The sequence below is a fragment of the Panthera pardus genome, unplaced genomic scaffold (assembly GCF_024362965.1).
Source record: "Panthera pardus isolate Hobbes unplaced genomic scaffold, ASM2436296v1 HiC_scaffold_3, whole genome shotgun sequence".
In the NCBI taxonomy this organism is placed as follows: Eukaryota; Metazoa; Chordata; class Mammalia; order Carnivora; family Felidae; genus Panthera; species Panthera pardus.
The window spans coordinates 29,182,912-29,197,313 of NW_026526876.1; the positions used below are offsets into that span (position 1 = coordinate 29,182,912).

General features: G+C 38.3%; 1 protein-coding gene across 1 annotated transcript in view; it reads right to left on the minus strand.

The window, feature by feature from the left end:
• LOC109261532 (uncharacterized) overlaps positions 1-12,872 on the minus strand; it is a 60,408-nt gene extending 47,536 nt beyond the window's left edge. The window contains exons 1-4 of the mRNA XM_053892215.1: positions 12,737-12,872; positions 9,451-9,513; positions 7,595-7,648; positions 3,996-4,100 (exon numbers count right to left, since the gene is read on the minus strand). Coding sequence (XP_053748190.1) covers positions 3,996-4,100; positions 7,595-7,648; positions 9,451-9,513; positions 12,737-12,809 — 295 coding nt within the window. The 5' untranslated portion in view covers positions 12,810-12,872. The remainder of the gene's footprint in view (positions 1-3,995; positions 4,101-7,594; positions 7,649-9,450; positions 9,514-12,736) is intronic.
• Between the last annotated feature and the right edge of the window lie 1,530 nt (positions 12,873-14,402).

Below are 14,402 nucleotides of genomic sequence, written 5' to 3' on the forward strand. Positions count from 1 at the left end.
TGGAATATATATGTAATGGAATATATATATAATGGAATATATATGTAATGGAATATTATTCAGCCATAAAAAGAATGAAATCTTGCCATTTGCAACAACATGGATGGAGCTAGAGACTATAATGCTAAGTGAAATAAGTCAATCAGAGAAAGACAAATATCAAAGGATTTCACTCATATGTGGAATTTAAGAAAAAAACAAACAAAGAGAAAAAAAAAGAGTGAGAGAAACTAAGGAACAGACTCTGAAGTACAGAGAACACACCGATGGTTACCAGGAGGCAGATGGGTGGGTGGGTTGGGGGATGAGTGAAGTAGGTAATGAGGATTGAAGAGTACACTTAGCTGATGAGGACTGAGTAATGTATAGAGCTGTTGAATAATGTATAGCTGTCACTAGAATGTACACCTGAAACTAATATAACACCTTATGATAAATATACTTGAATTTAAAAAACAAATAAAAAATGTTTTAAAAATTCAGTATGCTGAACACAGACATCCAAGCAAATAGGCAACAGACATGAAAGGAGCTTTATCGTAGAGGTATCCAAATAACCAGTAAACATGAATGCTCAACATCATTAATCATTAGGGAAATCCAAAAATAACAGTGGGATACCACAGCATGCTCACCAGAATGGCTACAACGGAGAAGAGAGATAATACCAAGTATTAGCAAGGATGTAAAGCAATGGTTGATGTGTCAAATGGTACAACTGCTTTAGAAAATGGATTGACAATATCTAATCAAGTACACACAATCCCATCTTACAACAAAGAAATTTCATTTCTAGGTGGATGGCCTAGAATTGTGCACATATGTTCACCAAAAGGCATATACAAGAATATTCATAGCAATATGTTCTTCATAACTGCTCCAAACTAGAAATGTCCTGTGACGGTAGACTGGATACATATCTTGTGGTATACTGATGCAGTGGAATATCGCACGGCAATTCAGGTACAACGAGCTAGCCAGAAATCATTTTACCTACTACCGCACATTCTCTAAAGATCTCCTTGACTGTAATTTGGTAGACTGTACAATATGCAGCAATGAAAATTAACAAACTGCCGCTACATGCAACAATGTGGACAAATCTCAGAGAATAAGATGTAATACAATGTTACATGAAAGAAGTCAGACATCATGGAACACAGATCAGATGACTGCATTTATACAAATTTCAAAAGCGGGTGAAACTAATCTGTGGTCCTAGAATACAGGATGCAGTTACCTCCAGAGAGTCCAGAGGACATGACTGTGAAGTGGTACAGTGGATCTTCTGTATTATTGATAATGTATTTCTTCATCCAGGTGATAGATAAATATGTATGTTCACTTTGTAATAATTCTTAAGCTGGACACATTATACAATGTAGTAATTACGTGTTTCATACTTCAGTAAAATCTTTATCACAGGAAAAAATATAATTTAGTGTAGACTTGGGATCTCATATTTATAGTAATTTCTCACTGACCTGTAATAACTTGTACTGAATCTATCAATGTTTTTAGATCAGTCTTCCCTTTAGCTAAAAAATAAGACATAATGGAGATACAAAGCAGGTTCTTTAAAAAATTATAAAATAAGAAACCAGAAATAAGCTGAATTTCATTATTCCACATCACCATTTGGGCTCACTTGAATTGCTTAATTCTTAGTTTTATGACATTGATTCTATGTTACTTTTTTAAATTTTTTTAATGTTTTAGTTTATTTTTCTTTGAGACAGAGAGAGACAGAGTATGAGCAGGGGAGGGGCAAAGAGAGAGAGGAGACACAGAATCCGAAGCAGGCTCCAGGCTCTGAGCTGTCAGCACAGAGCCTGACGCAGGGCTCGAACTCACGGACTGTGAGATCATGACCTGAGCTGAAGTCGGACGCTTAACCGACTGAGCCACCCAGGTGCCCCAAGACATTGATTCTATTTTAGTAAGCTGGCCTTTGACCCTTGAACCATAAAGTCTGGCCCATGGAAAAATATGCTTTTACTCAGCTATTTTAGTCCTTATAAACAGGATAGAAAATACCATCCATGCAAGTTAATTCTCTAAAGGCCCTCAATTCTGGTAATGCTATGACTCTTAAGTATGAGTCTCTAGTGAAGAAAAGTCTATTTTCATCTCTGGTTTACTGCTAATATACTCTGATTCTCCCTGTTGCTCAGAATTGCTGCAAATGATTACAATGTATTAGAAGTATTAGTGGCCCGACCAAAGGCAGTTTTTGTTTTCCTTAGGAATCATTCACTTTTTCGCTCATTTACTCTATCATCTCTCACTCAACATTTATAGGGTGCTTACTTATAGGCCAGACACTCTGCTAGGTACTAGATACAGAATAACCTTTTCTATTCTAAGGTCACATTAAAGTGACAAGACAGGCAAAGAAGCATACATTTCACAATGTGGCAATTATAATGAAAAATGTATGCAGTTATTGTGGAAACACAGAGAAGAGACATCTAATGGAGCCTGGGTATTTAAAGAACTTACTAGAAAAAGTGCCCTCAACTCTAATAAGCAATGGTGAGGAGTAGGTCAAACAAAGGGGAAGGGGAAACTCTCTGAATAGCGGGGAAAGTATAAACAAAACAAAGATGCGACAAAAAGCATGATATATGTATGCTTGGAATAAAAGTTCAATGTTAGTGAGGGTAAAATACTAGATTGGACAGATAAGGCCAACCCAGATAATGAAAGAACTTGTTTGCCATAAAAAGGACTTGAGACATTCCCAAGTACCAAACTGAAAGCCATTAAAGGATTTTAAATTGGTGCAGAATGTCATCAGATTTGCATCTTATATGGATCACTCTAATGTCTAATATTTTGTGGAAGCCCTTGTAGTAGCTGAAGTCAGGAATGAAAGGACCTAAAATAGGGCAGTGGTACTAGGGAGTGAGAGAAACTGATGGATTTACATATGGGATTTTTTCCAATGGTTTATTATGAAAATTTGTAAACATATAGCAAAGTTGAAGGAACTGTGCAATAAACACCCATATGCCCACCATCTGATTCTACTATTTAACATTTTACTATACTTGGCTTGTCACATATCCATCCATCTACCCATCTGTGTGCAGTAATTTTTAAATTTAGGTTTATATAAAGGTAAAACTTACAAAATTAGGTGACAGATAATCCAGATCATGGTTGACAGGAATTGGGGGAATCAAAAATGAATTCCATATATCTAGCTTAGGTGAATAGATGGATAGGGAGAGCACAAATGAGATTGAGAATACAGGACTAGGAGACTGGACAGGAAAATACTGAATTCAGTTCTAAATTCTAAATTCAGTTCAGTTGAGAAAAAGAAGCGTCCCACGGAATATCCAAGTAGAAATGTGTAGCAGGCATTTGGATACACCAGTCTGAAGCTGTATAGAAACACAGATTTACAGTCATAAGCATGTAGATGATAGGTTGAACAAAAGACAGTGATGAGATTACCCAGGTAGAGTATGCAAAATGAAAATCAAAAAATGAGACGATCCAGGTTAGGAGGAAAAAACACAGAAGCCAAAGGAGAATAATTTCAAGAAGGTGAGAATTATCACTGATACAAAAGACAGTAGAAAGCTCCAATAAAAAGTGAATAATGTCTAATGCAACTAGCAAATGGCAGGTTACTGGTACCCAGAGAGAACTTTCAGTAGTATTATGGGGCTGTGTCAGAAGAGAGGAATGATGGGAAATGTGAGAAGGGTACACAGTGGGCTTGCATTTATTTCCTTTTCCGTCGTTTAACTGTGCTTCCTCAACATTCCCAGATGTGAAAGATGGTCTTGGAATCAATCTAGTCAAGTGCTTTGTATTCTATATACATTCAGAAAATGGAAGACAGGATTAGTTCTTGTTCTAGAACTACATTTTTCCCTAAGATTTTACATCACAAAATTAATCTGGTTTCAGAATAACTCTTACATAGACCCTCAAGACCAAATTTTCCTGAAAGACTTTTTATATCTAAAATGAGTCACCATAAAGTGGAAGTTTTCTTTTCATCTCTCCAGAATCTTCTTTGGTGAGTTCAAAGCCCATGTTCCCTAGTATCTTGTCCAGGTCTCTGACAGCTACTGTCTCTCCTTAGGGAAAGAGAAAAAAATATGAAAATGCCTACTAATGCTGAAATGTTCCATATATTTTACCCATTCATTATAGACTTGGCAGAAATATGCAAGATCCATGGAACATGTTTCAGTTTAAGGCAGAGCTTCAATATGGTTAGAATTAAGCTCACTTCTCTTAAACCTTTTTGGAAAAATAACCATATACCCCATAAACTTCTAAAGGAACAGAATTACTTTCCAGTGTATAATTTTTATGATAGAAACAGGCAGGGGGCGCCTGGGTGGCTCCGTCAGTTGTGTCCGACTTCAGCTCAGGTCATGATCTCACAGTTCCTGGGTTCAAGCCCCACATCTAGTTCTGTGCTGACGGCTCAGAGCCTGGAGCCTGCTTCAGATTCTGTCTGTCTGTCTGTATGTCTCTCTCTCTCTCTCTCTCTCTCTCTCTCTCTCTCTCTCTCTCTGTCCCTCCCCCACTCATGCTCTGTCTCTGTCTCTCAAAAGAAACTAAATGTTAAAAATTTTTAAGAAAAATAAATAGGCAGTTCCGGTGAAATGAGAAAATCACCATGGTTGGAGTAAGAACACAAGGGTTGAATATTGTTCTCTACTATATATTATCTACTGGAACTTAGGTAAATAACCTGACTTTGAGTCCTAGTTTTGTGTTGTATGAAACAAAGATGAGACTATCTCGCAGAGCTTCTGTGAAGATAAAATAACACTTATGAAAAGAGCTAGAACTCTGTCAGGTATGTAGCAGACGTTTGATACGTTTTGTTTTAATTTTTTTTTTTTTACATTTATTTATTTTTTAGAGACAGAGCGAGACAGAGCAAAGTAGGGGAGGGGCAGAGAGCGAAGGAGACACAGAATCTGAAGCAGGCAAGCATTCAGCACAGAGCCCAACGTGGGGCTCGAACCCACGAACAGGGAGATCATGACCTGAGCTGAAGTCGGTCACCTAACCAACTGAGCCACCCAGGCGCCCCGCGTGATACATTTTAATAACTACATCTAAGCCAAAGTAGCATTTTTTTTTTTTTAGCTCTAACTAGATTCATTGCCTGTGCTAACCAAAATCACAGAATAATTACATTCTTATTCTGCATTTCACAATTAACCTGCAATAATAAATTCTGTCTCTTGTCTTGGAAAATTTGTTAAAATTCATATCAATAAGATCAATATAAAAGCCCCAAAGAAAACAACCTACCAAGATAAAATAATTTCAATTATATTGAATCCATATGTTGGAGAGTATCAGGATTCTTTATCACATGATTAGGAAATAAGACAATAAGTGATACATTGCGAGTGGTTTGTTGATTCATCATCAATCTCACCTTGGAAAGGTAAGATTTCATAATGATACAGCTTCCTGTTAGCTAAAGACAAGGCAAAATTCAAATCACAGAGAAAGAGAAATGGAATTCATGAAACTGCTTAAGTTTCATAAAGAAGCACTTTTCTGATTTGGCTTATACATCTGGAATACCTATCTCCATAATAATATAAAAGCTAGGTCAAAATCTTTTCCCCTTGAAGCAGCTGTGAGTGACATCCTGCCATGTTGAAACATGTGGTACAGGTATGACATTGTAAATTGTACTCATGTATTTTTCTTTTTCATATTCCTTTTCTTCCATAAAACTTTTCTATTCAGCCATAGAATTTATATAACTCAGAGGAAAGAGGGTTTTTTTTTTAATTTTCAAAAGCTACTTTTTATAAAGCAAACCTGAAAATCTAACATTTCGTTTTACTGTGAACCAGAGGGTTGAAAGGGGAAAAAAAAAATGACACAAGGAAGCTCCCTTTCCTCCTTCTTCCCGTATCCTGTTTGGTAAGAAGAGGAGGGGAAAAGTCCGTTAACTACCTGAAGGGAGTGGGTGAGGGGAGGAGAAACAGGTGATGGAGGAGAAACAGTTTCACATCTGAAACTGGTATCACACTGTATGTTAACTAACTGGAATTTAAACAAAAACTTAAAAAATAGAGTTAACCTAGTTTCTTCCGGTTTAAAATAAAAAGTTCCTTTTTGGTTGACCTAGTTTATTTTGGGAAATTCTCAGTTTTTCAAACCTTTCCGCACTTCCGCTCTGAGAGGCCTCCTTGTAGTATCAGGGAAAGCTTGGGGGTCCTGCTGCCCGTAAAGGAGGGCGGCCAGACCTTGGGTTGCCCTCTGGATTCTCGATAGCCTCTTCAACAAAATCCACATTTCATGAGTCCTGACATCTCCTGCTGAAGCTGATGGCCTGAGAAACTTGTGGTCTGTGTCGTTGTGGTCTGTGTCGTTGTTGTTTTGTTTTTTAGCAAAGTCAAGGTTCTTTGGTCCTTCCTTCACTAACTTGGTTGGCTAAGCCCTAGCATTCACTGGTGATGAGGTCCTCTGTGTCTCAGTCAAGTATTCTGTTAGTCCCCAGACCATACTGTCTACTCCATAGCCTCTGGAGGGATCACCTCTCCCTTTGACTTGGTGTCCCATGGCAGACCCACTGACCCCCATCTCTGAGAAACCTTCTACATTGCTTACTGGGAGTACGTGGGAAAACTGGATATCCTTCATACCACACAAAGCCAAAGGGGGCAAAGCGGTGGCCTGTTTCCAGCCCTCCCTCTGCCTAAGAACACCATACCGCAATATCTATTCTGGTGAAAATGGCATCCTGTCTGGACACTCAGTGAGGTGGTGACATCCCAGAGTTCCAAACAGGAAGCACGACAAAAGGTCTCCTTGGTTTTTTCTATACCCTCACTCCCATCCCATCAACACATCTAGAGTTTTTCTTCTATCTTACCTCCTATCAGGGTTTGATTAGAAAGAAGGGTTGAGGGTAGAGATGATGGGGGTGTGCAGCAGGCAGCAAGAACACTTAAACCTTCTTTTGAGAGAGAGAGAGAGAGAGAGAGAGATCTTTATCTCTATTTCTCCCCCCAGTTGCACTTTCTTAAACCATAGATTCATAAATACAGAGAACAAACTGTTTGTTGTCAGAGGAAAGGGGAGTGGGGGGGATACATGAAATAGGTGAACAGAGTCACAAAGATGAAAAGTACAGCATAGGGAATATAGTCAGTAATATCATAATAACGTTGCATGATGACAGATGGTAACGACATTTACCATGGTGAGCAGTTAGTTAAGTAGATAATTATTGAACCACTACATTGCACACCTGAAACTAGTATAACGTTGTATGTCAACTATACTTCAATAATTTAAAAAATATTGCTGAGAATACTCTTGCAAAAATATGTTTTAAAAGCATTACTATCTCAGGTGTGCCTGGGTGGCTCAGTTGGTTAAGTGTCTGACTTCAGCTAAGGTCATGATCTCATGGTTCGTGGGTTCGAGCCCTGCATCTGGCTCTGTGCTAACAGCTCAGAGCTTGGAGCCTGCTTCTGATTCTGTGTCTCCCCATCTCTCTGCCCCTCCCCCCCTCGCAAATCAATAAAACATTAAAAAAAGTTTAAAGCATTGCTCTCTCAGTTTTATATCAACTTCTTACCTGTAACAGTTTCAGCTTTATTCATTAGTTTATTAGGTTCAACTCTTCCATCAGCTGTAAAATGAGGTAAAAATTACAGAGATCATAATGAGGTTCAAACACATGAAATTCTTAACTGTGAAACAGCATAAGAAATCAACAATTTCCCATGATTTTTACTACAACTGTATTTCTCTCCCCCCCACCCCCGCCCATGCCTTCATATTCTTTTCTATGCTCCACCCCACCAGGTACATAACCCCACACACCAGTATTTCCATTCAGAATGCTTTTATTACCTGCCCTGGTCTATAAAGTCCATGTTAGGACTACTTCACCTCTATTCCCACTTCTCTGCAAACTAGGGGGTCTGGGACATGAGCAGTCATCTTCCCTGTATAATTCTATTTTTACAGACTGATTCATTTAGTCCTGCTTCCTTCACATCCAGTTCCCTGTCGATATCAGTTAGGCCCTTCCTCTTTCATGCTCCCCTTGCCTGTGGAGCCCTGTCTGGTCCTAGCTGTGGTTCCCATTGCTCGCTCATCACCCTCCTTGGCCAATCTTATGACTGTCCCAGGTATGATCATATCACCAAAAGGGGGGAGGCAAGATAAGGGCTTTTTATCACATTTTGATTTTTTTTAACATTTATTCATTTTTGAGAGACAGAGAGACAGAGCGTGAGAGGGGGAGGGGCAGAAAGAGAGGGAGACACAGAATCCGAAGCAGGCTCCAGGCTCTGAGCTGTCAGCACAGAGCCCGAAGCGGGGCTCAAACTCACCGACCGCCAGGTCATGAACTGAGCTGAAGTCAGACACTAAACCGGCTGAGCCACGCAGGTGCCCCTCACATTTTGTAATCATATAAAAATAGTAGATAAATTGCTTAATGGGTAGGTTGTTCCACAACTTTCAACATTTTGATATTTTTTAATCAGATTTGCAAGTTAAAGGATTTGTCAGTGTTTCCTTAAATAACAGTAATGCACGTTACCCTATGCATAAAATGTTCTTAGATTTATAAAGTTGAAACTCCTGCCTTTTAATATTGTAAAAAAAAAAACAAACTTGTATCTTGTAAATTTTTTCCTGCATTGAGCTATTTAATAGCAGTGTAATACAGCTGTATTTATTCTATAGTAATCCTTTTCTTCAGAAGCTGATTCTTCATCATGTCTTGATTCTGTTTTCAAAGTGCAGAATAGCATTTTAAAAGGAGAAAGGAGGAAAAATTGAAAAAAAAAGTTTAAAGAACAGAATGTTGTGTGCCAGGCCTTTCTTGGTGGATTGGACTGGGTATACATGGTAACGGTGGCAGTTTAGGGTGCTACCCCGCTCCCAAAGTTCGAGCCCTTCGTCGGGCTCGGTGCTGACAGCTCAGAGCCTGGAGCCTGCTTTGGATTCTGTGTCTCCCTCTCTTTCTGCTCCTTCCCTGTTCATGCTCTGTCTCTCTGTCTCTCAAAAATAGAAAACATTAACATTTTTTTTAAATAATAAAAAGAATATTGTGGGATCTTAATGATGCTTTTTGAATCAGTGATACAGAGGAAAGGTTGCCAAAGTATTCCTAGAAACGTAAGTTTGGATCTAAAGTACTAACAAAGCAAATACATTTCCATCTTTCTTCCACACCTCCCAAATGGAACTTTTGGAAACCATAAAATTTATTCTCAAGGAAGAGAGCCTAAAGCATAACACTTAAGGTAATTTTTTATTATTTTTTATCATTTTCTATGGTTCTTTCTATAAGAATTTTATATCTAAGAAGTTTACATTAATAAAAAGACTTCTCACAACATAGAACCATGTGAACGATGTCTATGTAAATGTCACCTTCAACTGACAGGTGCTTCAGAATCTTACAAAATTCTTTACCTGACATCTCCATCTTCATGTTTCCTAGAAAAGTGTCTAAGTTGCTGTCATCAACCTTACTTCCTAGGAGAAAAATAGAAGCGGTAAAAGCTATGAGAATGGGAAATGCTAATAATTTTCAATTTCAGAAAAATACTTCCTATTATCTTCACATCGCTATATTCCATTTCAGTGTGAAAAGAAGAGTCTTTTGACATGTATTCAGATGCACACTTTCAGTTCTTCTATCAGAAATAGAAACATGTTCTTTTGATCATTTTAAAGAGAATATGGCTATAAGCACAGGAACATTTAACCCAGTACAGCCCATATGATATTAGACAAGAAGTGTTACTGGCTGATGTTGAGGGAACAGTTAGGAGCCACTATGTAAAATGTGGTAGGGGCACCTGGGTGGCTCAGTCGGTTGAGGGTCCGACTTCGGCTCAGGCCATGATCTCACAGTCTGTAAGTTCGAGCCCTGTGTCGGGCTCTGTGCTGACAGCTCAGAGCCTGGAGCACGCTTCGGATTCTGTGTCTCCCTGTCTCTCTGACCCTCCCCCGTTCATGCTCTGTCTCTCTCTGTCTCAAAAAAATAAATAAACATTAAAAAAATGTGGTAAATAAGGAGTCATGTAGCCATAGAATGGGGAATCAATTTTCAGCTTGTACTCAGAGGAAAAAGTGATTTCTCTTCCAAAATGATACATTCGGTATTCTCTGCCAGCCAATTCATCAGGAAGATATAACAATCATAAATGCAGATGAGCCAAATTAGAGACTCTAAAAAGTATATAACAGAACTGACAAAATTTCATGGAGAAATAGAAAATATAACAATCATAATTAGAAATGTGAGCATCAAAAACACATGAGAAAAAGGTAGTAAATAACAAACAAGGCCAACATGGTTAATAGTGCTTAAATATTAAGTTTAGATCTGAAACTTTTTGGAAGCTAAGGCATAAAGGGGAACTCGGGTTATTACCTACACAAAGAAGCACACTGGTCTTTGGAAGAGAGATTTTTTTTTTCTGATATTAAATTTCAAGGAGTGCCTGGGTGTCTCAGTCAGTTAAGCATCCAGCTCTTGATTTCAGCTCAGATCAGGATCTCATGGTCAATTGTGGGATGGAGAGCCACATCAGGCTTCAGGATGGAGCCTACTTAAGATTCTTTCTCCCTCTCCCTCAGCCCCTCCCCTGCTGGCGAGCACACCTGCCCTGTCTCTCTCTAAAAAATCAATCAATCAATCAATCAATCATCTAAATTTCAAGACACTTTTCATCACTAAATAATCTAATGGGCAACATCTTCTGAAGATATAGTGACACTCTTGATATGGCCATTTTTTTTTTAATTTTTTTTTTCAACGTTTTTTATTTATTTTTGGGACAGAGTGAGACAGAGCATGAACGGGGGGAGGGGCAGAGAGAGAGGGAGACACAGAATCGGAAACAGGCTCCAGGCTCCGAGCCATCAGCCCAGAGCCTGACGCGGGGCTCGAACTCACGGACCGCGAGATCGTGACCTGGCTGAAGTCGGACGCTCAACCGACTGCGCCACCCAGGCGCCCCTTGATATGGCCATTTTTAACACCAGTTCCCAAAAGCAGTTGATATATACTATTAGGAAGTTGTCTCAAAAAAGGCATTTCTAGGGACGCCAGAGTGGCTCAATCAATTAAGCATCCGACTCTTGATCTCAGCTCAGGTCTGGATCCCAGGCATCTCTACAAAACATCTCTTCATAAATATTTTTTTGCTTATCAAAGCTACATATATGTGCTTATCCAAAAGTAGGTGGACATGGTCAAAGAAGTAAACCTTGAATTTCTGCAACCATAGAGGGCACTTAAAAATGGACGATATGAAGTGGTTTGAATGTGTGTATAATTTTGGCTTGGTGTCAGAGATATTCTTCTCACTTACACGTGCAAAATGTAAATCATTCCTTCCTTTTCAGCACCATCGTGGCAAGAAAGGGCAGCTTATCAGAGAATTCAGAGGCCTAAGGTTACAGAAATACTATGCAAACCCAAAGAAGAAAAGGGTCCTTAACATTATAATTGACAAACATTGTGCTAAAATTAAACTTTGAATTAGTGTATAAAGAGAAACTAGGGGCAAAAACATGGAGCCCATACAAAGAAATAACCAAAGAAAACAACGTTGAAATAACAAAAGATGGGGCGCCTGGGTGGCTCAGTCGGTTAAGCGGCTGACTTCAGCTCAGGTCATGATCTCGCAGTCTGTGAGCTCGAGCCCCGCATCGGGCTCTGTGCTGACCGCTCAGAGCCTGGAGCCTGTTTCAGATTCTGTGTCTCCCTCTCTCTCTGATCCTCCCCCGTTCATGCTCTGTCTCTCTCTGTCTCAAAAATAAATAAACGTTAAAAAAAAAAAAAAATTAAAAAAAAAAAAGAGAAAAAAAAAGAAATAACAAAAGAAAAAAAACAAACCTGAAGAAAAATTTTCCTAACAGTAACAAAGATTTTCACTCATTTCTTAAAGAAGAATTATTGTAAATCAATATCAGGAACCCACTATTTATCATTTTAATATGTCTCACACAATTACACTTGAGTTAAAGTAGAGTAACTTGCAAACAGTGTAATTCTAAGTGCTGGTTTAGTCATTTTAATTAATGTGATTTTTTTCTTCACAAGGTCCTCAGTGGAAAGATAACTGCAGTTAAGACTCTGGTCTCAGACTAGGCAGAAGAGGTAACTAGAGCTCTCTAAAGGGCATGTTCTCATGTGCTACATACACATTTGACATGTGTGGAGGTAAAGATACTAGACAATTATGCCAGTGGTAAATCAGTTTAAGACCATCTCAAAATCTAGCTAGGGTTTTCCCAAGAGATCTATAACCTACATATCATTAGCTATCTCCATTCAACTGAAAATTCTTACTTTCAGGTAGAAATGAAAATCCTGAATTGACTAAATTGCCAATGAACCCTTCTAAATTCACTTTCCCATCTTCTGAAAGAAAAAATGCATGTCAGAGAACAAGGAATATGAACAGAGATTGGCAACTATAATTGCTATACTGAAAAACGTTTGATATTTTGTAGATTCCATCAAAAAGACAGACTCATGCGTATCATTCAGACACATACCCTCCTACCGTATAGATCCTCCTCTGTATGATGCTACTTAAAATAAGTAGAACCCAAGTGGGTAGTTGGTAGAAAAGAGCTCGGATAATCCATGAAGTGGATAAACCCTTTAAGGATTCTTGAAAAGTTCAAACACATGCATGTCAGCTAAGATAAAGGATACCTAGAAATGTTAAATGCTCACCCGTGATAGCCACATTCTTCAGGGATCTTTGAATCGCATCTTGGGATAATGGAACTCCTATATTTTTCATCATGGAGTCTAGATCATCAGGAGTGACCTCATTTTTCCTAATGGCGGCCAAAGTTTTCAAGGGGCCTTCTTTTTCTATATTCAAAAAAATATGCAATATACGAAGTTAAAAAATATGCAATATTCAGTGGGTCCTGAGTGACAATAATTACTACTAGTAGTACTACTACTGCTACTTCTACCACTTATTAAGTATTCAGCTTAGTGCTTGCTAAGCACTATGCTAAGTGCTTTATACACACCATCCCATTTTATCATTTAAAAAAAATTTTAGAATGTTTATTTACTTTTGAGAGAGACAGAGACAGAGTGAGAGTGGGGGAGGGGCTGAGAAAGAAGGAGACGCAGAATCTAAAGCAGGCTCCAGGCCCTGAGCTGTCAGCACAGAGCCCTAGGCGGGGCTTGAACCCACAGACCGCGAGATCATGACCTGAGCTGAAGTCGGATGCTTAACTGACTGAGCCACCCAGGCACCCCTCCACCATCCCATTTTAATACAAAGATTCTGTGAGGTTGCTACCAATATTTCCCTTATTTAACAGATAAGGAAACCTAGCCTTAGAGAGGCTAGTCTGTCTAAGCATACACAGTTATTAAATGTAAAGCCAAGTGTGAAGTGCAGGCTATCTGATTTCATAGAACGTTTAGGCACTAGGCTAAACAGGGCATTGTAAATATTTAATTTGAGATTGAGGAATGATTACATATAAAGGAATCTCAGGACATCCGCTTATACTCATCTCTGGCATATCAGAGGCTGGGAATTCCATTAAAGCTAGGATAACTAAGCATAAAAGTAATTCTAGCAATTCTCTTGCCAAAAATTAGATAACCAGCCATAGTTTGATGTGACTATTCTTAATTTTTTTCATTCAATGGATACTTGGATATATCCAACACATACATACAAAAAGTCCCCCAAATAATGGAAGGATCAGCACTGCTATCAATACCAAAAAAAGGTAACATTCATTTCTGAAAGTATCATGGTTCAATTGTTCAAGTAAGAAAACAAATTTTAAATGTATTATGATAAACACTATCATATCATAAACATTAATCCTGTAAGAGATTTGCTTATAAACCACATACCTAGGAGAGTTTTATAGATCCCATTCAGAAAACCAGAGATTAAGGACAAAATATTTTGTCAGTTGAAAAAACATACCATTTTGGTTACATCCTAAACACCTACAATCTAGGGAATAATTTCATTTTTGTAGCTACCTAAATTAGGCCTTCTGAATTTTGTTCAGTTTCAATCTCGGGAATTAAAATTTAGAGGAAATTAAGCCATTTCAATTAATCTCAAGAACAAAGGCTCCAAGGAGACCCAGAAGTTCCACAGATATCACAGATATCTCACAGTTGGAGATGTCAATTAAATGAACACATTAAAACCAGATTACATTCAATGCCTCATGGCTAAGGCAGTGGAATAATGAGAAGAATACCTCTTACAAAATATGGAGGAAGCTTGTATGTTTCAACATATTCCTACATGTTTCAATAGTTAATCTTCTCATGATAAAATCCCATTTTTATGAACATATAATAGGATAAAAAAAGAAAAGGTAACATTGATTTTTTTTTTTTT